This window comes from Theropithecus gelada, chromosome X (assembly GCF_003255815.1).
Source record: "Theropithecus gelada isolate Dixy chromosome X, Tgel_1.0, whole genome shotgun sequence".
NCBI classification, from domain to species: domain Eukaryota; kingdom Metazoa; phylum Chordata; class Mammalia; order Primates; family Cercopithecidae; genus Theropithecus; species Theropithecus gelada.
The window spans coordinates 101,248,651-101,273,586 of NC_037689.1; the positions used below are offsets into that span (position 1 = coordinate 101,248,651).

At 40.7% G+C, this 24,936-nt stretch overlaps 1 protein-coding gene across 4 annotated transcripts; it reads left to right on the forward strand.

The window, feature by feature from the left end:
* The first annotated feature begins 1,806 nt into the window (after positions 1-1,806).
* Positions 1,807-4,039, forward strand: TCEAL1 (transcription elongation factor A like 1). 4 transcript variants are annotated; one of them, XM_025372200.1, is made up of 3 exons: positions 1,807-1,896; positions 2,595-2,662; positions 2,984-4,039. In XM_025372200.1, exon 3 carries the CDS (start codon positions 3,016-3,018, stop codon positions 3,493-3,495), a length of 480 nt encoding a protein of 159 aa, XP_025227985.1. In that variant the 5' UTR covers positions 1,807-1,896; positions 2,595-2,662; positions 2,984-3,015; the 3' UTR covers positions 3,496-4,039. The 4 variants fall into 4 exon arrangements, with proteins under 4 accessions (XP_025227985.1, XP_025227984.1, XP_025227983.1 ...); XM_025372199.1 differs by lacking the exon at positions 1,807-1,896 and adding an exon at positions 1,993-2,127 and having other exon boundaries at positions 2,595-2,674; XM_025372198.1 differs by lacking the exon at positions 1,807-1,896 and adding an exon at positions 2,025-2,127.
* The last annotated feature ends 20,897 nt before the right edge of the window (positions 4,040-24,936 follow it).

Here is a 24,936-nt window from a genome sequence, read left to right on the forward strand (position 1 = left end):
TCTTATTGAAAATACTTAGTGCAATGCCTGGCATAAAGTGCACAATTAATCTTAATATTAAAAGGATGTTAATTAGTAGTATTGTTAGCACTATGTCATACTATTATTATTACTATTATTATGGTTAATGCTTATAGAGTGCTTTCTATGTGCTAGGCTCTATTCCAGGTCCTTTACATAGGTTGACTCATTGACTCAGTTATTCCTCTTACCAATTCTATGAGATAGGTACTATTATTGTCTCCAATGTTATACATGAGGAAGCTGAGGCACAGAAAGATTGAATAGATTGCCTAGTGTGTCTCACAGAATGGAAGGGGAAAGAACCAGAATAGAAGCTGTGGCAATTTTAAGCCGTCAAGGATGAAAGGTACTTTTATTATTTTATACCTGTTCTGTACCACTCCAAAGGGCAGAGCCAGGACCAATGTGTGTAAACTACTGGGAGGCAGATTTTAACTCAACAGAAGCAAAAGTCAATTAATTAATTAATTTTAAAACTCTGAATGATTAGAACTTTGAGATTTCAATGAGATATCTTATAAGGTAGTGAGTTCTCCATCACAGGATGTAAGAAGAATGAGGATAGAAATGAATGAAATGGGACTTCTCTAGGAAAGAAACTATGCAAATGAGAAACCAACCCTTGACGAAAAAATAAGAAGGCAGAGTGAAACTTGGTTTTAAAGACGCATGCCACAGAGAAGTTGGAAAGTAAAACAGTTATAAAGAAGATATGAAGGTAAACTAATATTTGTCTAACTGCCATCTCAACACAAAATTAATTAGATGTTGGAGAAAAGCAACAGTTCTTAAAAGGGGAAATTTCACATGAATTTCTGTTCAGAAACTTACTAAACAGCCTGGCTTTAAAGCAAAATCCCAGGATCCTCACAGATCAGATGGCCATCTACCCTGGAAGTGTAAAACACAGAGGGAAGGGAAGTAGTATGCTCTGTGGAGGAAAGAGCATCTGCGTAAGAAAGTAGCATCCAGGCTGATGTGAGTAGGTGAGAGGCAGGCATAAGGTTAAAGATCATAAAATACCATTAGATAAAAAAAAATACATAATGCAGTGACAATTGACAATGCTAGCATGATTGTAGTCCTGCTACTCAGTATGTGGTCAACAGAATTATTGCATAGTTTAATACGGAATGCCCTCCCTGCTGCATCTATCTTTTGGGGTCCAGCAGTCCCAGAACTCAAATATTTGTCAATTTAGTGAATTAATATAAACTTCCTCAACCAGAAGCACCAAGAGGTGGCTGGTTAAGGATTGAGAGTCCCAGTAAAATCTATTTATTCTATTATAAATAACTACTGATCTATATATATATATGTGCACATGTAAATATAAGTTATTTAATATATAATATATTCAGTGTGTATACATGCATATATATGTGTGTATACACACACGGACAAATGCGTATTTGATTTACAAAAATTAAAGTATTCATTCTTTTTAGATCTACAAACTTTACAAACTTAACTCTTTCTAGAGGTCTAGAACTGAATGATTACCAATTTAGGTCTGGGGGCTCAAAAAAACAAAATGTGATGTCAAGAAAAAGTGAAAGATTGTCTCCCATGAAAGTGACAAGAGATGAAAACATGCTGAAAGAGCCTAAATGGACATGATGGAGATATGGATGTGGATTAAAACTGAGAGTGTTGGGATATAAGGATATAATACTGATTTATGAAGGTGAATAGTCAAATGTCAGTGCAGAATCTGAACTGCAGGGGAAATAAGGGGCCTTGGTGGCTAAGGAAGTGAGGAGGAGAGAAAGAGGTGGTACCAGGGGAAGTAGCACAGAGGAAGAGGCAATACTACCCGAGACTAGATGCGGACCGTCTCTGGCAACCAGGAAAAGGCAAATACAAAGAGCGGTGAGTGACAATGCCTGGTGTGTCTGGGGTCAGGGAACACTAGCAGGCACTAGCAGGTGGCTGCGGCAAGGCCGCGGGTCAAAGTGGTAACTGGGGATCTGAGTTCGGCAGTGACGCGCGTCCCTCACGTGACCAGGAGCCTATGTCTGCCCAAGTCCCTCTCGTCCCGGTCTTTTTTTGCCTGTCCACCATCTCCCTATTACCTTTGGTCGAGAGGGAAAGCAGAAGGAAGTAAGTTCCCTCTACCCTCTTAAATCGGTGTGAGTGTCGGCGCTGCCTAGTAACCCGGGGAATGGGGTTGACAGAATCGGGATGGCGGAGTCCAGGCCTTTCCCTACGCTCCAGCCCCGCCTCCCGCGCCCATATTTCTGTGCAAAATATGGTGGTCTTGGGGGCGGGGTGGGAAGGCGAGTGCTTCCCCCGTCCCCCGGGAGGGAGGTACAGACACTTGGAAATAGTTTCTAAGAATGCTTCGCTTCCACTTCCCATCTGAAAAGAAATGGCAAGCTTTGCGGGGTGGGGAGGTGCGGGCACGGAGGACGAAGCTTGAAGCAGGGTCTGAGACTACAGGAGAACCCGAGGGGTGGGGGGCGTGCAGGCAGTGGCTGGTGCCCAGAAAGTGGGGGATGGGGGGTGTCAGTCAGTCCGTCCCTCCTCCCCACTCCCCGCCCCCTACCCTCTCTTGCGTCTGTGTGCAGGTCTGCTGGTCACAGCGGGGCACCTCGAGGAGAGGACGACTAGAAGCACACGGCCCGGAAAGGTCCAGGTCAGGGAAGGGGTACGCAGTGGACCGGGACTGGGGCGCGAGGGTGGACGCCGAAAGGCATGGAGTCTGCAGGCCGCACTGTCCCGCCAGTCACTGCGGGCGAGGCCTGTAGCAAAGCCTGCTGGGAAAATGGTGGGCTTTCGGGAAGGAGGGGGCGACCGGGAAGCGGCGGAGTCGGGAGAGCCGGAGAGCCTCTGGGAAAGCGCAAGGTTGAGGGCCTGGGCCCCGAATCAGGAAAAGGCAGGTATTGGAACCCACGGTTTGGGTGTTAGTCCAGTCACTTAGTATTCTGACTCTATTCTGCCTTTCTTGTCTCCTAAGAATAACTGTGCTTGAAGAAGAAAATTCCCAACATGGACAAACCACGCAAAGAAAATGAAGAAGAGCCGCAGAGCGCGCCCAAGACCGATGAGGAGAGGCCTCCGGTGGAGCACTCTCCCGAAAAGCAGTCCCTCGAGGAGCAGTCTTCGGAGGAGCAGTCCTCGGAGGAGGAGTTCTTTCCCGAGGAGCTCCTGCCTGAGCTCCTGCCTGAGATGCTTCTCTCGGAGGAGCGCCCTCCGCAGGAGGGCCTTTCCAGGAAGGACCTGTTTGAGGGGCGCCCTCCCATGGAGCAGCCTCCTTGTGGAGTAGGAAAACATAAGCTTGAAGAAGGAAGCTTTAAAGAAAGGTTGGCTCGTTCTCGCCCGCAATTTAGAGGGGACATACATGGCAGAAATTTAAGCAATGAGGAGATGATACAGGCAGCAGATGAGCTAGAAGAGATGAAAAGAGTAAGAAACAAACTGATGATAATGCATTGGAAGGCAAAACGGAGCCGTCCTTATCCTATTTAATGTGTTCGCCCTTTAATTCTGTTTTGCCTGCTAATAGTATTGCCATTGCCACCTGGACTTTCTGTGCGTTTTCTTAATGCCTTTTCCCATATTCTGAATTTTAACTTTTTGTGAGGATTTATTTTAGATGTTTAGCTTGTAACTCTCTTAAAGTTGGGGTTTCCCCCCTAAAATTTACAAGTTTCCCTCTTTCAATCATAAGTCCTATACATTTGCATGAAAGATGTACATTATATATTGTGAAACGAAAACAGCAATTTTCAAATGGTATATATTGTATCCCATTTTTGTAAAAAATGTATATTTATATATTAATATGCAAAGAAAAAACAAAGTATATACTTCAAAGGTATAACAGTGGTTGTGTGGTAAGATAATAGGTGATTTTTAAAAATTTTGCTTTATCTGAATTTCTCATTTTTTCAAGACAAACATTTTACTTGTGTTGCAAAAATATATAATGAAAAAATCACCCAATTTTGAAAAAAACTGTCAATCAGCTTATAAAGACAATGTGGCACTTAATAAATACTTGTCAGAACTTAAAAAAAAAGTGAATCCTATGTTTTTTTCTGAATCTCTTAGGCACAAATATAAGCCAGATATTGATTATATTTAATAGTCATTTTGTTCTCATTTAAATAGGAATAATACTTGCTTTACAGTGCTGCTGTGGGACCGGATGAGAAAAAGATTGTGTGAGCTGTGTTTGGGGTCTTTATTCCACCTGCACAGGCAGGACCCCAACCCCTATAGATTCCCTGCAGACATAGGCAGGTTACCCAAAGGAGATCTCACTTGTGTTCACAAACAATTCCGGTGAGATTCCAAGTGAGTGCCACATTCTATTCATGTCCTGCTGTACTCTCAGATTCTTACAGTATCTGCTAGGCACCGCTGCTCCTTCTCCTGGGTCCTGATCCTTCCACTGGCTCTCATCCCTGCTGACATGCTGGAGTGCTTAAGGTACAAAGCCTCACTGATTGCTCTGGAGTCCCTGTTGGGCCCAAGCTGAATTGTATCTCCTGCAGATATATGAATGCCCTTTTTCCAGCTTTGATATTGCACTTAGCTAGGAGGCTACCATCCCAATGCTGCTTAGACCTCAATGTCTTTAAAAAATGCTTAGTAAAATAGTTCTTCCTTTTTTTTTTTTTTTTTTTTTTCCATTTAGAACCTTCCTCTTCTCCATTGGACTCAAACATGAGTCCACCTTTTCTCCACCTGACTCAAACATGATTCCACTAGGTCCTGGGCTAGGAGACAAAATTAATGAGCCAGACACCATGCTATGTACTCAGAACTGGAACTTCCCTCCCAAACATCCAAGGATAACTATCATTTTAATTGTCTAACTGGCCTTAGGGTGAGTTCTCTCTCAGGGGCTTCTGGCAAGCTTGCCTTGCCAATTCAGCTGACTTGCTCAAGTTGTATAAATTGAAGATGAAGATAATGCTTAGGCTCAAACTAGGACATTCCCCTTCTACACTGCTCCATATCAGCAAGACACATGCAAAACTACTTTCTACAACATTAAAGTACTATATATGTATATGTATATAAACATAGATATGATTTCTCTATTAAGCTACCTTTATAAATCCTAAGATTTTGTTTTATTGATCCTGTTAGTGCTAGAAATACAGAGAGTGGTTAATAATGATTAAAAATTATGACCCAGTCATGAACTCTGAGATTCCCTTTGATTGACTATATAAGCTTTACTGTGTTGACTTCTCTAGAGCTATGATTTGCAGTTCCAAAAGGAACATGGTGAAGGAGGGATTGTTAACTGAAATTCAACATTAAAATTATTTAAATATTTTATATATCAGTGTTTCTCTTACAAAAAATGCAGAAACCTATTTTCTACACCAGACCCAGTAAATCTGCTTTTTTATAAATTAGCACACTAAAAGTTGGATAGTCGCTGGCATATATGGTATACTTCTGATTTTACTGATAATAAACTATGATGTAAATGGAAGAAAATATAAATAATTGTGTCAGAATTAAAAGGGCGAAAGACGCATCCAAGCATATTTTTAAGTAAGCAACTAACGATAGTCTTACCAATTTTATAACATAAAATTTAGATTTCTTACAGCAAAGCAAGACCTTACACAAAATTAAAACCTAAGAGACAACTTAATAGAAATGTATTTCCATGACTAATGTTATATAATGCCTTACATTCCATACTTTCAATATGAGTAAAATGCATCAGAAGTAAATTCAAAGTTCTCCTTTAGTAATAATCTCAAAAAAACGGTTGAGCCAGCCCTGTACCCTTGGCTTTCTTTTGTTTTTATATTTTTACCATACAATGCCATTGGGGGAGTTCTTCATGTCCCCAGAACACTCTTCAAGGCCAATGGCAGCCTGATGGGTAATAGTCAAACTGGAATTCTGGCTGGAGTGAGATCAGGTTCCAGGCTCACTGGAATTAGTTTTATAAGAAAGGATAAATCCATCCCCCTAACGCTAAGAGTGGTGGTGCTTAGGCAGGAGGTGGAAGGGCTCACTCAGGCCACATTCCCCTCTGGGGTGGGTCTGACTGTTGTTTCTCTGCTCCAGCCTACAGCAGGCACAGGGCCCTCTTAGGCTAATGGTCAAGCTGCCCTGCACAGGCATACCTGGAGGAGGAGAACTGACTGCCCCATTGCAGGTCAGAGCACTTTGCCTCTCCCTCCCTTTCCCTTTCTCTTTTGGGGAACATTTTGCAGGGGAGGAGATAAAGCCCCAAAGCATCCTGGCAGGAAACATTCATTGGGATAGTCTTTGAGCAAACAGATGTCTGAACAGATCTGACCAGGTAACTTGGGGTTGAAGCAGAAGAGGCTGACCCGTCTCTCAGAGTCCAGTGAAGTAGCCCCAAGAAGACTGGGGCAAAAATGGGGTTAGACAGCACACAAAACCTCACCCATCCCTCTCCCACCCACCTTGCTCAGGTTCCCAGAAGGGCCTTGATGTGTCCTGGCCTGTTTGGTTGGTTCTGCAAAGACTTTAGCTATGTGTCTGCCTGGTGCAGTGCATCTGATGTTTGAGTTAGTACAGACCCTGAAGTACTGGAGACCCCAGATAAAGAGAATTTGCAAAGACATGTGATCCTACAAGTCAGGAGAAAAGGGGTGTCACCTCCTATCTGAAAACCTCCATGCACTGCAGGCCCAGCTCACGACTTGGGAGCCAGGACAGTCAAGCTGTGAATTGGTGTGAAGATGCTTTTTAAGGCATTAGTGGTGGAGGGTCAGCAGCATCCAGAGCCCCTGGGCCTCTGCTATGATTTGAATGTGTTTCCCACAATTCATATGCTGGAAATTTAATCCTCAGTGAAACACGGATGTGGGATATGGGGCTTAATGGGAGGTTTTTAGGTCATGAGGGCTGTACCCTCATTAATGGATTAATGCCATCATAAAAAGGGCTTGCAGGAATGGGTTCTCTCCCATTCTTCTGCCACATGAAAACACAGAGTTCCTCTTTCTTGCCCTCTGCCTTCCTGCATGTAAGAATGCAATAGGAAGGCCCATCCCAGATGCCAGTGTCTTGATCTTGGACTTCCCAGCCTCCAAAACTGTAAGATAATAAGTTTCTATTCTTTATCAATTATCCTAGAGCTGGTCACGGTTGCTCATGCCTGTAATCCCAACACTTTAGGAGGCCAAGGCAGGAGGATCGCTTGAGCCCAGGATTTCAATACCAGCCTAAGCAACATAGTAAGATGCCGTCTCTACAAAAAGCAGAAAAAAAAAATAGCTGGGCATGGTGGTGTGTGCCTATAGTCCCAGTCACTTGGGAGGCTGAAGTGGGAGGATTGCTTGAGCCCAGGAAGTCGAGGCTGCAGTGAGCCATGATGGTGCCACTGCACTCCAGCCTCAGCAATGGAGACCCTGTCTCAAAACAAAAAAAAAATCCAGTCTCAGGTATTCTGTTATAACAGCAGAAAATGGACTAAGACAGCCTCTCGCCACCTTCCTGCCCACACAGAGGGCTGGTATCTCTATCACATGTCCAAGCAGCAACTTGCCTGGCCAACTCCAGAGCAGAAAGCATTGAGGGTCCAGGATCATGGAGAGAGAGTCCTCTACTAACCAGGGTCCCCCTGCTTTTAGGAAACAATGCATATGACTGGGAACTCCCTGGAGTGGTGAAGCAGCATAGAAAGGATCAGGCTCAGGGTCCCTAGAAAAGGACCAGAGACAACTCCTTCCCCCATTGGGAAATACTAATCTAAACAAATAATTATTTTACAAATGAGGGATAATATTTCACAGATAAATAGGAGGCAGATCCTGTCTTCTAGCTCAGATTTGTTTGCGTCAAATTCTATGTTCTTCCCACTCTACCACACGACCACCAATTTAGATGGTAGCTTTTTAGGGCTGAGGGAATCATTGATTTAGACTTACTGAGTATGATATTCTTGTTGGTTTGTGGATTTGGGTGAGTTTTCGCATTTTTATCTCACTCCAGGTAGAAATATCTAGCAGGCAGTTAGATATGTGTTTGAAGTTTAGAAAAGAGATTAGAATGGAAATATCAATTTTGGTTTACGATACCAGGAACATAGCAAGTGGCCCAGGAGTATTTGTTGAATTAAATGAATGAATGAAGAATGCAACTGTATGCTCTTCTATCCTTTTCCATGAATACGTATTTTTCAAACAGAAGTGGGATTCTACTGAACACACTGGTTCATATCTTGTGTGTAAAAAAAATAAACTTTTTCTTTAAACTTTCTTTTTACCAAGACAATACCTGTTTCAGGAGAATGTTTACAAATAGAAGTAAGTGCCACCCGGTGACCAGAGTCAGAATTGTGGGTCGAACATGGCTAACAAAGGAGAGCAGGGAGGAGAGAAACTGATAGGAGAGCTGGTGGAGAGGCTTGATATTTGGGAAGGGAATGTCTCAACCCCGACTCACACTGGACCCACACAAGTATCAGGCTCTTCTTGGGGATTGAGGTGACCCAAGAAGCAACATATAGTTAGGTGGTTTTTCCTTGTCTCAAGTCAAGATAAGCGTGTGCATGTATGTGTGTTTTAACTGAATTGTCTTATACTATTTTCACTTTTTCTCTGATTGTAGAAGTTACATGTTTCTACTAGAAAATATATGGAAATGCAGAAAAGTGTAAGAAGAAGATGCCTATACTTCCTCTACCCAGAGAAGAGAATTATTAATATTGAGGAGCATGTACTTACATTGTGTGTATATCTCCTTTTTTGTATTCGATCCATTTACTTTGTTATAAAGTATACATGTATATTATATTATATAAAAAATACATTTAAATGCCTTTATGTATTCATTTTTATACATGTAATTATATCTTACAGAGCATATATTTTCTTTTTTTTTTTTTTTCCACTCTGTCACCCAGGCTGGAGTGCAGTGGCACGATCTCAGCTCACTGCGACCTCCACCTCCTGGGTGCAAGTGATTCTCCTGCCTCAGCCTGAGTAGCTGGGACTACAGACGCGTACCACCATGCGTCTTTTTTTTTTTTTTTTTTTTTTTGTATTTTTAGTAGAGATGGGGTGTCACTGTGTTAGCCAGGATGGTCTTGATCTCCTGACCTCGTGATCCACCCACCTCAGCCTCCCAAAGTGCTGGAATTACAGGCGTGAGCCACCGCGCCTGGCCTATTTTCTTTATTCTCTTACTTTTATTTACATATGTGCCATGACATTCATCTGTATGAGTATTCCATCAACCACACTCCTTGATGGTGATGTCAATGATGAAAATAAAATTGTGCTCTTTGGTCTCAGAGACCTATGTCTGAGGGCCACATGTACGGACCAGCTCCCCAAAAAGCATAAGGCGAGGGAAAGATCACTGGCTTTGTTTGGAGTTGAGGAAAGAAATTTAAAATGGTCAAGCACCTGCTTTGGGGCAGACACTTCATACTTGGAGTTTCCTTTAATCCTTTTAACACTTTTAGGAAGGTATTGCTTATTATAGATGAGAAAACTGAAGCCCAGAAAAATTAAGGTGGCTTACACAGGGTCACACAGCCAGTCAGTGGAGAAACCTGTATTCGAATTCAAATTTGTCTGACTCTTAAGTCAGACCATTATGCTTTGTTTGCTCCTAAAATTTCACACTTTCTTTCTCATTGCCGAGTCTAGTGGCATTCGTCTTTTAGATGTCAGAAAATTTGTGAACACTCTGCTACTCTCATGCCCCACTGTTACAGGGTTTGAATTTTATGCTACAAGCATGCTTCTACAATCAGAAAAATTAATAAAGAATTATCTCTTTCGGCCGGGCGCGGTGGCTCAAGCCTGTAATCCCAGCACCTTGGGAGACCGAGACGGGCGGATCACGAGGTCAGGAAATCGAGACCATCCTGGCTAACACGGTGAAACCCCGTCTCTACTAAAAAATACAAAAAACTAGCTGGGCAAAGTGGCGGGCGCCTGTAGTCCCAGCTACACGAGAGGCTGAGGCAGGAGAATGGCGTGAACCTGGGAGGCGGAGCTTGCAGTGAGCTGAGATCCGGCCACTGCACTCCAGCCCGGGCGACAGAGCAAGACTCCATCTCAAAAAAAAAAAAAAAAAAAAAAAAAAGAATTATCTCTTTCAAAATATTTAAAGTAAAAAATGTATCTCAAAGAATATTAAATGGCACATGAGAAACTGTAATGAAATATTTAAACATATAGATTTAGACATAATATCTTTTAAAAGTAAAAAACTGCTCACCCAAGAGAAAATGGGCAAAGTACATGGAGCAGTAACTCACATAAGAAACCATATATAGGCCGCGCGCGGTGGCTCAAGCCTGTTATCCCAGCACTTTGGGAGGCCGAGACGGGTGGATCATGAGGTCAGGAGATCGAGACCATCCTGGCTAACACGATGAAACCCTGTCTCTACTAAAAAAATACAAAAAAACTAACCGGGCGAGGTGGCCGGTGCCTGTAGTCCCAGCTACTTAGGAGGCTGAGGCAGGAGAATGGCGTGAACCCGGGAGGCGGAGCTTGCAGTGAGTTGAGATCCGGCCACTGCACTCCAGCCTGGGTGACAGAGCGAGACTCTGTCTCAAAAAAAAAAAAAAAAAAAAAAAATATATATATATATATACACACACACACACACACACTTATGTACTATATGTTATAAAAAACATATTAATAGATGCCATATATACATATATAATATACTTACACATATATAAATATAAATACATATATATTCATAGGCTTGAAATGACATTACATAAATGGCATCCTATCCTACTTTCATTCAGCAAAATGTTCTTTTTTTCATTCAATAGTATATCCTGGAAATCTATCCATATTATTACCTATAGATCTAGTTCATATGTAGCTGCTGCACCCATTGCAGACTCTGAACATACTGCAATGTATTCCCTAATTATAGAGATTTATGTTTCCAGTGCTTTACTATTACAAACACGCTGCAATGGCCTTTCTTGTTCATGCCTCCTTGTATATCTCTGCATTTCTTAGGATTGGTGACTAGAAGTGGAATTGTTGGGTCATAAGGTGCATTTAGGGGGCACTGCCAAACTGGCTTTTGTAATGGACATTTGTCATCTGAATTCTTGTGAGACTTTGACTGGTCTGGTCTAGTAAAGCCTTTGAGGCTAGGCCTCCATGCCCTTGCTGATGCTGCTACTTCAGTCTAGACTGCCCTTCCATTCTCTATTCAGCAAAATTCTATTAAATCATTAAAACTCAACTAAAGTACCACGTACTCTCAGATGAGTTAGGTGTTCTTGCCTGAAGTATCTGGTGACTTAGACTTCATTATTATGTACTAAAACCATGTTTAAGCACATATATCCTTTATAAGTTAATGAACTGCTCAAGGACATTTGTGGCTTACTCATCAGCATATACAGGACAAAGGACAGAACACCCATTCAATATATGCTTGTTGAACCAAATATCCAGGACTGACTCATCTCCTCTGTTCCTACCTCTGTCACCCACACCTCAGACTGAGGTTGTTTTTGGCCCTTTAAAGAGTACCTGAAGTTGGCCAGGCACGGTGGCTCAAGCCTGTAATCCCAGCTCTTTGGGAGGCCGAGACGGGCGGATCACGAGGTCAGAAGATCGAGACCATCCTGGCTAACACGGTGAAACCCCGTCTCTACTAAAAAATACAAAAAACTAGCCGGGCGAGGTGGCAGGCGCCTGTAGTCCCAGCTACTCGAGAGGCTGAGGCAGGAGAATGGTGTAAACCCAGGAGGCGGAGCTTGCAGTGAGCTGAGATTGAGCCACTGCACTCCAGACTGGGTGACAGAGCGAGACTCCGTCTCAAAAAAAAAAAAAAAAAAGAGTACCTGAAGTGAAGAGTAAGCTATGACTGTGTTAGAGCACAGCATGGAAGGCCAAAATAGAATGAGTTCTGTGCTCTGAGCTTGTCTGGATTCCGGGAAATGCAGCAGCAGCCACAGTCTGCAGGTGGTCCCCACTCAGGCCAAAAGGTGTTCCTCCCTCCTCAGCATGGTGGGCAGGATGGAATCATAGCTTCCTAGAGCTGGAAGGGACCTCATTCATGGTTTTACCACAGCCCTCGCCCCCACCATTTAGGGAGAAAAAATGATACAAATAGAGGCAAGGAGAGGGGTAGGAGGCTGACACATCTCCAGAGCCTCCAGGGAGTGAATGACAGCATAAGTCTTGCCCAGACCCAAGCCTGGTACTGTCTCCCTTCAGCCCAGGTCTGGACCCACCTTCCCTGTCCCTGTGCATTTCCAACAGCCTGAGTTGCTACCTGGCCTTTCCTCAGAGCCCCTTCCTTGTTTCTCTGAGCATATACAGGGTGTGTGTGTGTGTGTGTGTGTGTGTGTGTGTGTGTGTGTGTGCGTGTCTTTAGGCCCCAATTAGGATGAGGCCACAAGCAGAAAACAGGAGGTTTCTGTCATTGCTTTTCCTGCTTGGGTATTTCCCCTGGGGCAGGGGAGGAGCCCATGAGAGCCACAGGCTGGACAGGGCCTGCGGCAGTCAAGAGCTGCAAGTCTGAGAGCAGGTACTGCCATTAGTGCCATTAGGAAAGAATGCAGAGGCAGCAGCCACAGAGGGAGCCTCCGGGCTGGAGAGGGCAGAACTCCTCAAGTCCAGGCAGACAGGCCCTGCAAAGTGAAACCAAGGGGACTCGCAAAGAAGAAGGGCTCTGTTCCTGCCACAGAAGTGCAGCCTCCCCAGCAACAGGAATCCCTGGAGGAGAAACCCATCCTGGGCTTTCTCAGATCCCCCAGAGAAAGGCCACACCCCCTGGATACTGTTGTCATGGCAGCAGCTGCCCAGTGCTAACTCCCTTCTCCCTTTCCTGCATGGCTGTCCTGCCTGCCTTCTGATACTTTCAGCTCCTGCTTCCTGAAAAGATCTGTGCTGCCCACCCTGGCTGTATGCAACCGTGGCTGGAGCTCACTTTCCCAGGAGCAGCTTTCAACAGGGGCCGAACCTTGAAATACATTCTGAATAACTTTAGAAGGTGCAACATTGAGAGCAAGGCCCTCCCGAATTATACAGGCTCATTATAGAGTATAATAAGAACAGCTGAGAATCCATAGATGTGGGTTCCAAAGCCAACCATTTTTGTGGCCTTTTTTCTTGCTAGATGAATTTAGCAGTTTATTTCATCTCTCTTTCTCTTTTCTCATCTATAAATGAGTTCAACAGTAGATTTATAGAATTGTATCCTTATAGCACTTATAAACATATATTTGTAAATTTTCAAAATCCATTCTGAATTCAGGGATGTGCAAAAATGACAATTTGACTTCGTTCAAACAGGTGTTAGGTTGGTTATTACTAAGGCGGCAAATATGTGGCTGGGTGTGGTGGCTCACACCTGTAATCTCAGCACTTTGGGAGGCCGAGGCAGGTGGATCGCTTGAGCTCACGAGTTTGAGACCAGCCTGGGTAACATGGCGAAACCCTATCTCTACTAAAAATACAAAAATTAGCCGGGCGTGGTGGTGTGCGCCTGTAGTCCCAGCTACTCAGGAGGCTGAGGTGGGAGGATGGCTTGAGCAAGGGAGGCGGAGGTTGCAGTGAGTCAAAATCACACCACTGCACTCCAGCCTGGGCAGTAGAGACAGACCTTGTCTCAAAAATAAATAAATAAATAAAAATAAGTGGCAAATATGCAATGCAAAGAATATATAAGAGATGATGGTGCAAGTGATTGAATGCAGCAATTCATTGTGTATCTTGTATGTCATTATGGTCTTAACATTCTTTCTGTGACAGGACTGGGAATGTCTCTCCTCTGTGTTTTTTCTTCAGGGGAGACATTTTTTAATGCATGTCAACTTAGGAGCCTTTTGTGGACAAGGCTGGCTATGATCTTCTTCAGTAGGAAGGACATTTTTCTACCTATGCTCAGTTTGGCAGAAGAAAAGTCCTCATGTATTTATCCAAAGAACAAATGAAAAGAAATTGAGGAACTTATAGCATAAGAGGATGTGTAAGGAAGGATAGGAGAAGAGGTCAAAGATATTCAAAGTGAAGGAGATCTGTATGTACCATATCAAGTGATGAAACCAGACACAAACTACAAACAAATGGGTCCATAATGTTCTGCAAGCATCCCTTTTTCACTAGCCTGAGCTGTACTAGCTGGTTTTCTCCAGAAACATGATGATGTAAAGCCTGTGCTGTCGTAGGGCTGGCTACTAATGGTTCTTAGAAATTGTGGTCTATTTTCATGCTCCTGAAATATCCCAAGGAGCAAAGCCTTTATGTGATATAGACCTTTATGCTACCAGGCCTAGCAGAATTACTCATTCTAGGAGAATGGCACAGCAAGGGCACAGAAGTAAGTGTAAAGTATGTTTGAGTCACAATGATGACGGGAGTCTCTTTCAGCTGAAGCAGAGGAAAATTGAAAGACAAAGCTTAGAATCTGTGATTCAGGCTGGATTCTGAAGAGCCCTAAATGCCAGGGCCTTTGAGAACAGGAGAATGACAAGGCAAAATCAGAAAATAAAGCAGACTAATTTGGTCATTTACTTGTTCTTTGATTTTTTTGTTGTTGTTGAGACAGGGTGTTATTCTGTCACCCAGACTGGAGTGCAGTGGTATGATCATGGTTCACTGCAGCCTTGACCTCTCAGGCTCAATCATCCTCTTGAGTACCTGGAACTACAAGCACGTGCCACCATGCCCAGCTAATTTTTGTATTTTTTGTAGAGATGGAATTTCACCATGTAGCCCAGGCTGATCTCAAATTCCTGGACTCAAGTGATCTGCTGGCCTTGGCTTCCCAAAGTGCTGGGATTACAGACCACAGATGTGAGCCACCACACCCAGTCTGTTCTTTGAATTTTTCTCTAATAACTCCAGTCCACACTAGACATTATCTTCTCCAAATTCCTATTTACCTGGTAACAATCCCTACCTCACACACTGGTGAGGGGGCATAAAGGTTAGCCAGCCAGCCCACATAAAGCAGCTGTCCCCATGTGCGGCACACGGCAGATACTCAGGAATGGTGAGATTCCCAGAGGTTTCTAGAGAACAAGTACTCTTACCTTGCAGTTGGCCTTTGTGTCTCTCCTAACCTGCCATACTTCAGTAGATATATGAGAAATCATTACGATTGCCTTTTGTTGAGGGCACAAGATGTGAATATCTATCATCTCCAATTTAGGTAAATGCTAAAAATCTTAGCAGCAAAAATAATGTCAGGAAATTAATCATGTAACTTCTGTTAGAATTGTAAGCAGTAACTAATCCATGGTTAGGAGCTCATTAGCAGAATATGTTTGCATGAGAGAAGTGAAAAAGTGAATGGGTAGAGGCGATACAGAGGTGAATTCACCTTGAAGCTAATGGCACTTAAGTTTCAAGTCCCCTTGAATTATATGGGCATCATCTAAGGCCTCTAAGAAAGGTTGTGGTAGTCAAAATTTTAAGATGATCCCCTATGACCTTGACAGTTGTATAATTCCCTGTTCTTGTTTAAAGATGAAACCTATGAGTATGACGAGATGTCACTCCTATGATTATGTTACATTATTTGGCAAAAGAGATTTTGCAGATGCAATCAAAATCTCAAATCATTGAGTTAAATCTAAAGGGCAATTACTAAATGGGTCGGCTCTAATCATGTTAGTCCTTAAAGGGACTAGTTTTTCCTTAAGTCAGAGAGATTTGAAGCATAAAAGAGATTCAGTGTGAGGTAGATTTTCCATTCCTGGCTTTGAAGATAAAGAGGCCGTGTGTCAAGGAATGTGAGTGATATCTGGAGGCTGAGAGTGGCACCTGGCAGATAGCCAGGAGGAACATAGGAACTCAGTTCTACAGCTACAAAAACAACAACAACAACAAAAAACAACAAAAAAAACAAACAAAAAAAACCCTAAATTCTGCCACAACTATGTAAGTTTGGAAAAGGACCCCAAGCTCCAGATGAGACTGCAGCCTGAATGACACCTTTTCAATTTCAGTCTCACAAGACCCTCAGCTGAGAACCCAGTCACATCATGCCTAGACTTCTAACTTACCCAACTGTGAACCAAATACATGGGTTATTTTAAGCCACTGAGTTTGTGGTATTTTGTTACATGGAAATAGAAAACTAATGTAGAAGACATATGTTTCATATTTTTATTAGGTTAGTAAAAGCAAGAATATTGATCAAAATTTGTCAACCTCAAATAATGAGATTTTTAAAATATGATTAAGTGTAGAGTTTATTTGAACCCAAAGCTTTAGGATGGCCACACTGGAGCATAGATTTAAGGTGTCCTGAATATACACTTCAATTAACAGGAATGACAAGAAGATTTTTAAGGAAAAAAGAAGAGGCAGTTTGCAGAGAGCAAAGCAGTACAGGGCTCAGCTAGCATCTGCACACAGAGGTAGCATTTGGACCAGTGCTAGCCAGAGGGTAATCATCTATCCTAGCAGTCAGAACTGAAGTTTTGGCAAGCCTCACCACCTTGGGCTAAAGTCTTCTAAGGTCCTAGGTAAATTTGAAAGGCAGTCTAGGACACAAGGATTACAATTTCTAGACAAGTCTTAATGCTGCACTGGGCTTACAGCCAGTGGACCAGGGCAACATAAGCCCTAAGGAGATACCAGCCGGAGCAGCTAAGGGAGTATTTGCACCACCCCTCCCCTACCTCAGGTAGCTCAGCTTGCAGCAAGTGACTCCTTCTTTTCTGTTTGAGTAAAAGAGAATGAAAAGTAAAGAAGACTTTGTTTTCCACATTGGATACCAGCTCAGTCACAATAGGATGGGGCACTGGACAGAGTCATGAGGTACCTATTTCATGCCCTAGCTCCCAAATGACATTTCTAGACATATCCTTGGCCATAAAAGAAACTGCTGCCTTGAAGGGAAGGGCCCAGTCCTGGCAGAATCCATCACCTGCTGACTAAAGAGCCCTTGAGCCCTTAATAACCAACAGCGATACCCAGGTTGTATGCTGTGGGTCTCGAGTGAGACTCAGATGTGCTGGTCTCAAATGAGATTCAGCACATTCCAAGCTGTGGTGGCTACCATGAAAGACTCCTTCTGCTTCAGAAAAGCAGAGGGAAATGTAAACAGGACTTTGCTTTGCACCTTAGATACAAACTCGGCCACAATGGGATAGAGCACAAAGCAGGCTCTTGGGGTCCCTAAGTCCAGGCCTAGGCTCTTGGGACAGCATTTATGGACCTGCCCTGGGCCAGAGTGGAGTGTACTGCCCTGAAGGGTGAGTCATAGACCTGGCAGCATTCACCAGAAGCTAAATGAAGAGTCCTTGAACTTTAAGTGAACATTGGTGGTGGTCTAGCAGAATTTCCCATGGGCTGGTGGTGCTGGTGGCCACTGGGAGAGAGTCCTTTAGCTGCAGAAAGGGGAGAGAAGAGTGGTATGGACTTTGTCTTGTGGTTTGAAGGCAGGCTTACCCACAGTAGAGTAGAACACCAGGTAAATTCCTAAGGTTTTTTACTCTAATCCCTGGCTCCCAGACATCATCTCTGGACCTGCTTGGGGCCTGGGGGGAACTCGTCACCCTGAAGGGAAGGACACAAACTTGGCTGGACTCTCCACCTGTTGATTGTAGATCCCTAAGGCCTTGAGTAAACATAGGCTGTAGCCAGGTAGTGATCACAATAGGCCTTCAGTGAGACCCAGTGCTTCAGGTCTGACCCAGCACAGTCCCAGTGGTGGTAGTTACGGGGGAGCATGTATCACCCCACCCCCAGCTCTAGGTGGATCAGCACAAAGAGAAAGACTCTGTTTGTTTGGGGCAAAGTAAGGGAAAAGAACAAGAGCCTCGGCATAGTAATCCAGAGAATTCTTCCAGATCTTATCCAAGATCACCAAGGTAATACCTGTAAAAGTCTGCAAAAGCCACAACATTATTGGGCTTGGGGCCCAAGTCCCTTCAAATACCTGGAAAGCCTTCCCAAGAAAGACAGGTACAAACAAGCCCAGACTGTGAAGACTACAGCAAAAACCTATCTCTATGATTCCCAGACATCACCAAACAACCACAAGCACCAAGACCATCCAGGAAAAAATGACCTCGCCCAACTAAATACGGCACCAAGGACCAATCCTGGAGAAACAGAGATATGTGACCTCTCAGAAAGAGAATTCAAAATAGCTGTATTCAGGAAACTCAAAAAATTCAAGATAACACAGAGAAAGAATTCAGAATTCTATCACATACATTTAACAAAGACACTAAAATAATTTAAAAGAATAAAGCAGACATTATAGAGTTTAAAATGCAATTAACATATTGAAGAATGCATCAGAGTATTTAATAGCAGAATTGATCAAGCAGAAGAAAGAATTAGTGAGCTTTAGTACAGGCTATTTGAAAATACACAGAGAAACAAAAGAAAAAAGAATTTAAAAGAATGAAGAATGCCTTCAAGATCTAGAAAATAGAAATTTGCCCTCAAAATGGCAAATCTAAGAGTTATTGGCCCTAAAGAGGAGGTAGAGAAAGAGATAGGGGTAGAAAGCTTATTCAAAGGGATAATAACAGAGAACATCCCAAACCTAGAGAAAGATATTAACATTCAAGTACAAGAAGGCTGTAGAACACCAATCAGATTTAACCTAAAGATGACGACTTCAAGGCATTTGATAATCAAACTCCCAAATGTCAAGGATAAAGAAAGGATTTTAAAAGTAGCAAGAGAAAAGAAACAAATAACATCCAGTGGAGCTTCTATACATCTGGCACCAGACTTTTCAGTGGAAACCTTACAGGCCAGGAGAGATGCATAACATACTTAAAGTGCTGAAGGAAAAACCTTTTTACTCTAGGATAGTATATTCGGCAAAAATATCCTTCAAGCATGAAGGAGAAATAAAGACTTTCCCAGACAATCCAAAGCTGAGGGATGTCACCAACACCAGACCTGTTCTACAAGAAATGCTAAAGGGAGTTCTTCAATCTGAAAGAAAGGGATGTTAACAAGCAATAAAAAATAATCTGGGTTGGGTGCAGTGGCTCACACCTGTAATCCCAGCACTTTGGAAGGCCAAGGCAGGAGAATTGTTTGAGCCCAGGAACTCGAGAACAGCTTGTGCAACATAGCAAGACCCCATCTCTACAAAAAAATTTAAAATTAGGCAGGTATATGGGCACATGCCTATAGTTTTAGTTAGTTGGGAGGCTGAACCAGGAGGATCACTTGAGCCCAGAAGGGCATGGCTGCAGTGAGCCATGATCAAACCATACTCCAGCCTGGGCGACAGAGGAAGACCTTGTCTTGAAAAAAAATAATAAAGGAAAAGAAAAGCAGTAATCCGAAGGTACAAAACTCACTGGTAATAGTAAGCACAGAGAAAGACATGGAATATTGTAACACTGTAATTGTGGTGTATAACCTACTCTTCTCTTAAGTACAAAGACTAAATGATGAGCCAGTCAAAAATAATAATTAAAACAACTTTAAAAGGCATAGACAATACAATAAGACATAAAGATAGAGAACAAAAAGATAAAAAGCAGGGAGATGAAGGAAGTTAAAGTGTAGAGTTTTTATTATTTTCCTTTTAGTTTATTTGTTTCTTTGTTTATGCAATTGGTGTTAAGTTTCCATTAGTTTAAAATAATGGGTTATAAGATAGTATTGGCAAGTTTCATAGTAATCTCGAATCAAAAAAACTTACAATGGATACACAAAAAATAAAAAGCAAGAAATTAAACTATACCACCAGAGAAAATTACCTTCATTAAAACAAAGACAGGAAGGAAGGAAATAAGGAATAGAAGATGACAAAACAAGCAGAAAACAAATAACAAAATGGCAGGAGTAAATCGTTACTTATCAATAATAGCATTGAATGTAAATGGCTGAATGAATAAAAAATCAAGACCCAATGACCTGTTGCCTAGAAGAAACACACGTCACCTATAAAGATACACATAGACTGAAAATAAAGAGATGTAAAAAGATATTTCATGCCAATGGAAACCAATAAACAGGAAGAGTAGTTATATCAGACAAAATAGATTAAGACAAAAACAATAAGAGACAAAGAATGCCATTATATAATGATAAGGCAAACTCCCAAAGGCCCTCTATAATGATAAAGGAGTCAATTCAGCAAAAAGATATAACAAGTGTAAATATATATGCACCCAACACAGGAATACCCAGATATATAAGGCAAATATTATTAGAGCTAAAGACAGATATATTCTTCAATACAATAATAGTTGGAGAATACAAATCCCACTTTCAGCATTGGACAGATCATCCAGACAGAAAATCAACAAAGAAACATCAGACTTAATCTGCAGTATAGAACAAATGAATCTAACAGATATTTACAGAAAATTTCATGCAACAACTGTAGACTACACTTTCCTTTTCTCATTGCATGGATCATTCTCCAGGATAGGCCATGCCATATGTTAGGTCACAAAATAAGCCATAAAATATTCAAAAAAATTGAAATAACATCAAGCATCTTCTCTGAACACAATAGAATAAAACTAGAAATAAATAACAATACGAATTTTAGAAACCATACAAACATGGAAATTAAACAATAGGCTCCTGATGACCAGAAGAAATTAATAAGGAAATTGAAAAATGTCTTGAAATAAATGAATATGGAAACACAACATACCATAACCTATGGGATTCAGTAAAAGCAGAAAGAAATTTATATCTCTAAGTTCCCACATCAAAAAAGAAGAAAAACTTCAAATAAACAACCTAATGATGCATCTTAAAGAATTAGAAAAGCAAGAGCAAAGCAAACCCAAAATTAGTAGAAGAAATAATAAACATCAGAGCAGAAATAAATGAAATTGAAATGAAGAATCTACAAATGATCCATCAAAAAGTTGGGTTTTTTTTTTTGAAAAGATAAAACTGACATACCTTTAGCCCAAATAAGAAAAAAAGAAAGAAAATTCAAATGAATAAAATCAAAGATGAAAAAGGAAACATTATAACTGATACCACAGAAATTCAAGGGATCATTAGTGGCTACTGTGAGCAATTATATGACAATAAATTGGAAAATCCAGAGGAAATGGATAAATTCCCAGGAACATAAAACTTACCAAGAATGTACAAGGAAGAAATCCAAAACCTGAACAGACCAATAACAAACAATGAGATTGAAGCCATAATAAAAATTTTCCCAGTAAACAAAAGCCCAGGACTTCATAGTTTCACTGCTGAATTCCTACCAAACATTTAAAGAAGAACTAACATCAATTCTACTTAAACTATTTCAAAAAACAGAGGAGGGGGCAGTACTCACAAATTCATTTCACAAGGCCAGCATTACCCTGATACCAAAACCAGACAAACACAGATTAAAAAAAAAAAAAAAAGGTAGGGGCCAATATCTGTGATGAATATTGATGCAAAAATCCTCAACAAAACACCAGCAAAATGAATTCGACAACAGATTAAAAAATGATTCATCATGATCAAGTGAGATTTATCTCAGAGATGCAAGCATGGTGCAACATATGTGAATTAATCAATGTGATGCATCATATCAACAGTATGAAGGATAAAAACCATATGATCATTTCAGTTGGTGCTGAAAAAGCATTTGATGTAATCAACATCCCTTCTTGATAAAAACCTTCAAAAAACTGAGTATAGAAGAAACATACCTCCATATAATTAAAGCCATATACAACAGACCCAGACCCACAGCCAGTATCATACTGAATAGGAAAAACTGGAAAGCCTTCCCTCTAAGATCTGGAATAAGGAAAGGATGCCCATTTTCACCACTGTTATTCAGCATAGTACTGTAAGTTTTAACTAGAGCAATCAGAAAAGATAAAGAAATTAGCGGCATCCAAATTGGGAAGGAAGAAGTCAAATTATCCTTGCTTGCAGATATGATCTTATGTTTGGAAAAACCTAAAGACACAACAAAAAACTATAAAAACTGATAAATAAATAAACTTGTAGGATACAAAATAAACACACAAAAATCAGAAGCATTTCTGTATGCCAACAGTGAACAATCTGAAAAAGAAATAAAAGAGTAATCTAATTTATAGCACCCACAAATAAAATTAAATACATAGGAATAAACTTAACCAAAGAAATGAAAGATCTCTAAAATGAAAACTATAAAACACTGGTGAAAGAAATTAAAGAGGACACTAAAAAATGGAAAGACATTCCATGTACATGTATTGGAGGAATCAATCTTGTTAAAATGTCTACAATACTCAAATCAATCTACAGATTCCATGTAACCCCTATCAAAATACCAATGACATTCTTCACAGAAATGGAAAGAATAATCCTAAAATTTAGATGGAACCACAAAAGACCCAGAATAGTCAAAGCTATCCTGAGCAAAAATAAATAAATAAATAAAACTGGAGGAATCACATTACCTGACTTCAAATTATACTACAGAGCTATAGTAACCAAAATAGCATGGTACTGGCATAAAAGCAAACACGTAGACCAATGGAACAGAATAGAGATCCCAGAAACAAATCCATACACATATAGTGAACTCATTTTTGACAAAGGTGAAGAGAATATACATTGGGGAAAAAACAGTCTCTTCAATAAATGGTGCTGGGAAAATTGGATATCCATATGTAGAAGAATGAAACTAGACCCCTACCTCTTGCCATATATAAAAATCAAATCAAAATGAATTGAAGACTTAATTCTAAGACTTCAAGCTATGAAACTACTACAAGAACACACTGGGGAAATTCTCCAGGATATTGGCCTGGACAAATGTTTCCTGAATAATACCCCATAATCACAAGCAAGCAAAGCAAAAATGGACAAACGGGATCACATCAAGATGAAAAATCTTCTGCACAGCAAAGGAAACAATCAACAAAGTGAAGAGACAGCCCACAGAATAGGAGAAAATATTTTGCAAACTACCCATGACATGATAAGGCATCAATAACCAGAATATATAAGTAGCTCAAACAACTCTATAGGAAAAAATCTAATAATGTGATTAAAAATAAGCAAAAGCTTAACAGACATTTCTCAAAAAAAGACATAGAAATGGCAAACAGGCATATGAAAAAGTGCTCAACATCAGAGAAATGTAAATTAAAACTACAATATCATCTCATCCTGGTTAAAATGGCTTTTATTCAAAATATAGGCAATAACAAATGCTGATGAGGATGTGGAGAAAAGGGCACACTCGTACACCATTGGTGGGAATGTAAATTTAATACAACCACTATGAGGAACAGTTTGGAGTTTCCTCAAAAAACTAAAAATTGAGCTACCATGCAATCTAGCAATCCCATTGTTGGGTATCTACCCAAAAGAAAGGAAATCCATGTATCAAAGAGATATCTGCACTCCCATGTTTGTTATGGTATTGTTCACAATAGCCAAGATTTGAAAGCAACCTAAGTGTCCATCAGTAGCTGAATGGATAAAGAAAATGTAGTACATATACACAATGGAGTACTATTCAGCCACAAAACAGAATGAGATCCTGTCATTTGCTACAACATGGATGGCACTGGATGTCATTTTGTTAAGTGAAATTAGCCAAGCATGGAAAGACAAACTTCACATGTCCTCACTTATTTGTGGGATATAAAAATCAAAACAATTGAATTCATGGAAACAGAGAGTAGAAGGATGCTTACTACAGGCTGCGGATGGTAGTGGGGGAGGTGGGGAGTGGGAATGGTTAAAGAGCAAAAAAGTAGTTAGAATGTTATTCCTTTTTATATAAAGTATTTATTTTATGCACATATTTACCTACAAAATTTACAGAAAATAAAACAAAGCAGAATATATAGAATACCCTCTTCAGACTTCTTACAGCAAAGCTGTATCACTTATTTGTTTTATTGCTACAGTTCAAAGAATAACATTTTATCCATGTGGAAGCTAAGATGAACACATTTACGTGAAAGTCTTGTAACAAAGTTTTTTATCCTGTTATTGAATTTTCGGTTTTATATTAAATGAAATTTAAAAGATTGCTCATGAAATAATTTAAACCTTTTCAAAATCTTCTAATAAACAGGTAAAAGCACCTCCAGTACTGTAAAGCATGTATATCAATCCCAATAGTTTAATTTTAAGGGCTATTATAGTACATGTGGTTATTATGCATACACGGCATGTCATTAACACTCTCTAAACAGTGAGAATTGTAGACTCTAGTTTGTGGCACCACTCCCATGTTATTCTGGTGATGGCGCAGGATGATCAATTACACCCGTGCAACACTAACGTCACAGCCTGTCTACCACAGTGTAAAATCCAGTTATCTAAAACAATAACTATCAAAGTCCCAGACAATACATAATTTATAAGTAGACTTGTATATTCACAAGCCTTTGGGGGTATTTAAAAATTATTTTAAAATATAAAGGATATTTAGCACTCAATGAAAACAATGAACTGAAAAATATAACCACAACAGTTGCTGGAGTTCAATATCTGGTTTAACAAAAAGTGTTTAGCAAAACACCTATAATTTCTTACAACATTATGGAGAGGAGTTTTCCTCAGTCTAAGCTGAATCCAATGTTTTTCCTGCAGTATGATTAAAAGTGTAAGAATGAAAGGCACACATAATAGCCAGTTTTAAAGAGCTGTGGAGATGGCAAGCAGATGTTCCTGAAATACTGGTACAGAAGAACAAAGACCACGCAACATTTTCCTCTTTGTTTACCATTGGCATTGATTTGCTATTTACAGTAGTTTGCAAAAATACATTATAAAAACTGAATAAGGTTCTATTCTTAAGTTTAACTTCATAACATATATACAAACTTCATCTGCAAAAATCTTTGAAGGATCTGAAGTACTAAGGTGACACTAATACTGAAACAGGTAATAAAAGGTACCAAAGCACTGATAATGTCAGTCATCATCATCAAGATAATCTGGGTAAATATTGCACACATCTTGTCAGTTGTTGCTATGACCTTTACGTATCCAACCGCAAAAGGAATGCTTTATGGCTTTTTGCTGTATCATTTAT

Excerpts from the sequence above, each read along its gene's own strand:
- TCEAL1 (XM_025372200.1), top strand. The coding sequence starts at position 3,016 with ATGGACAAACCACGCAAAGAAAATGAAGAAGAGCCGCAGAGCGCGCCC.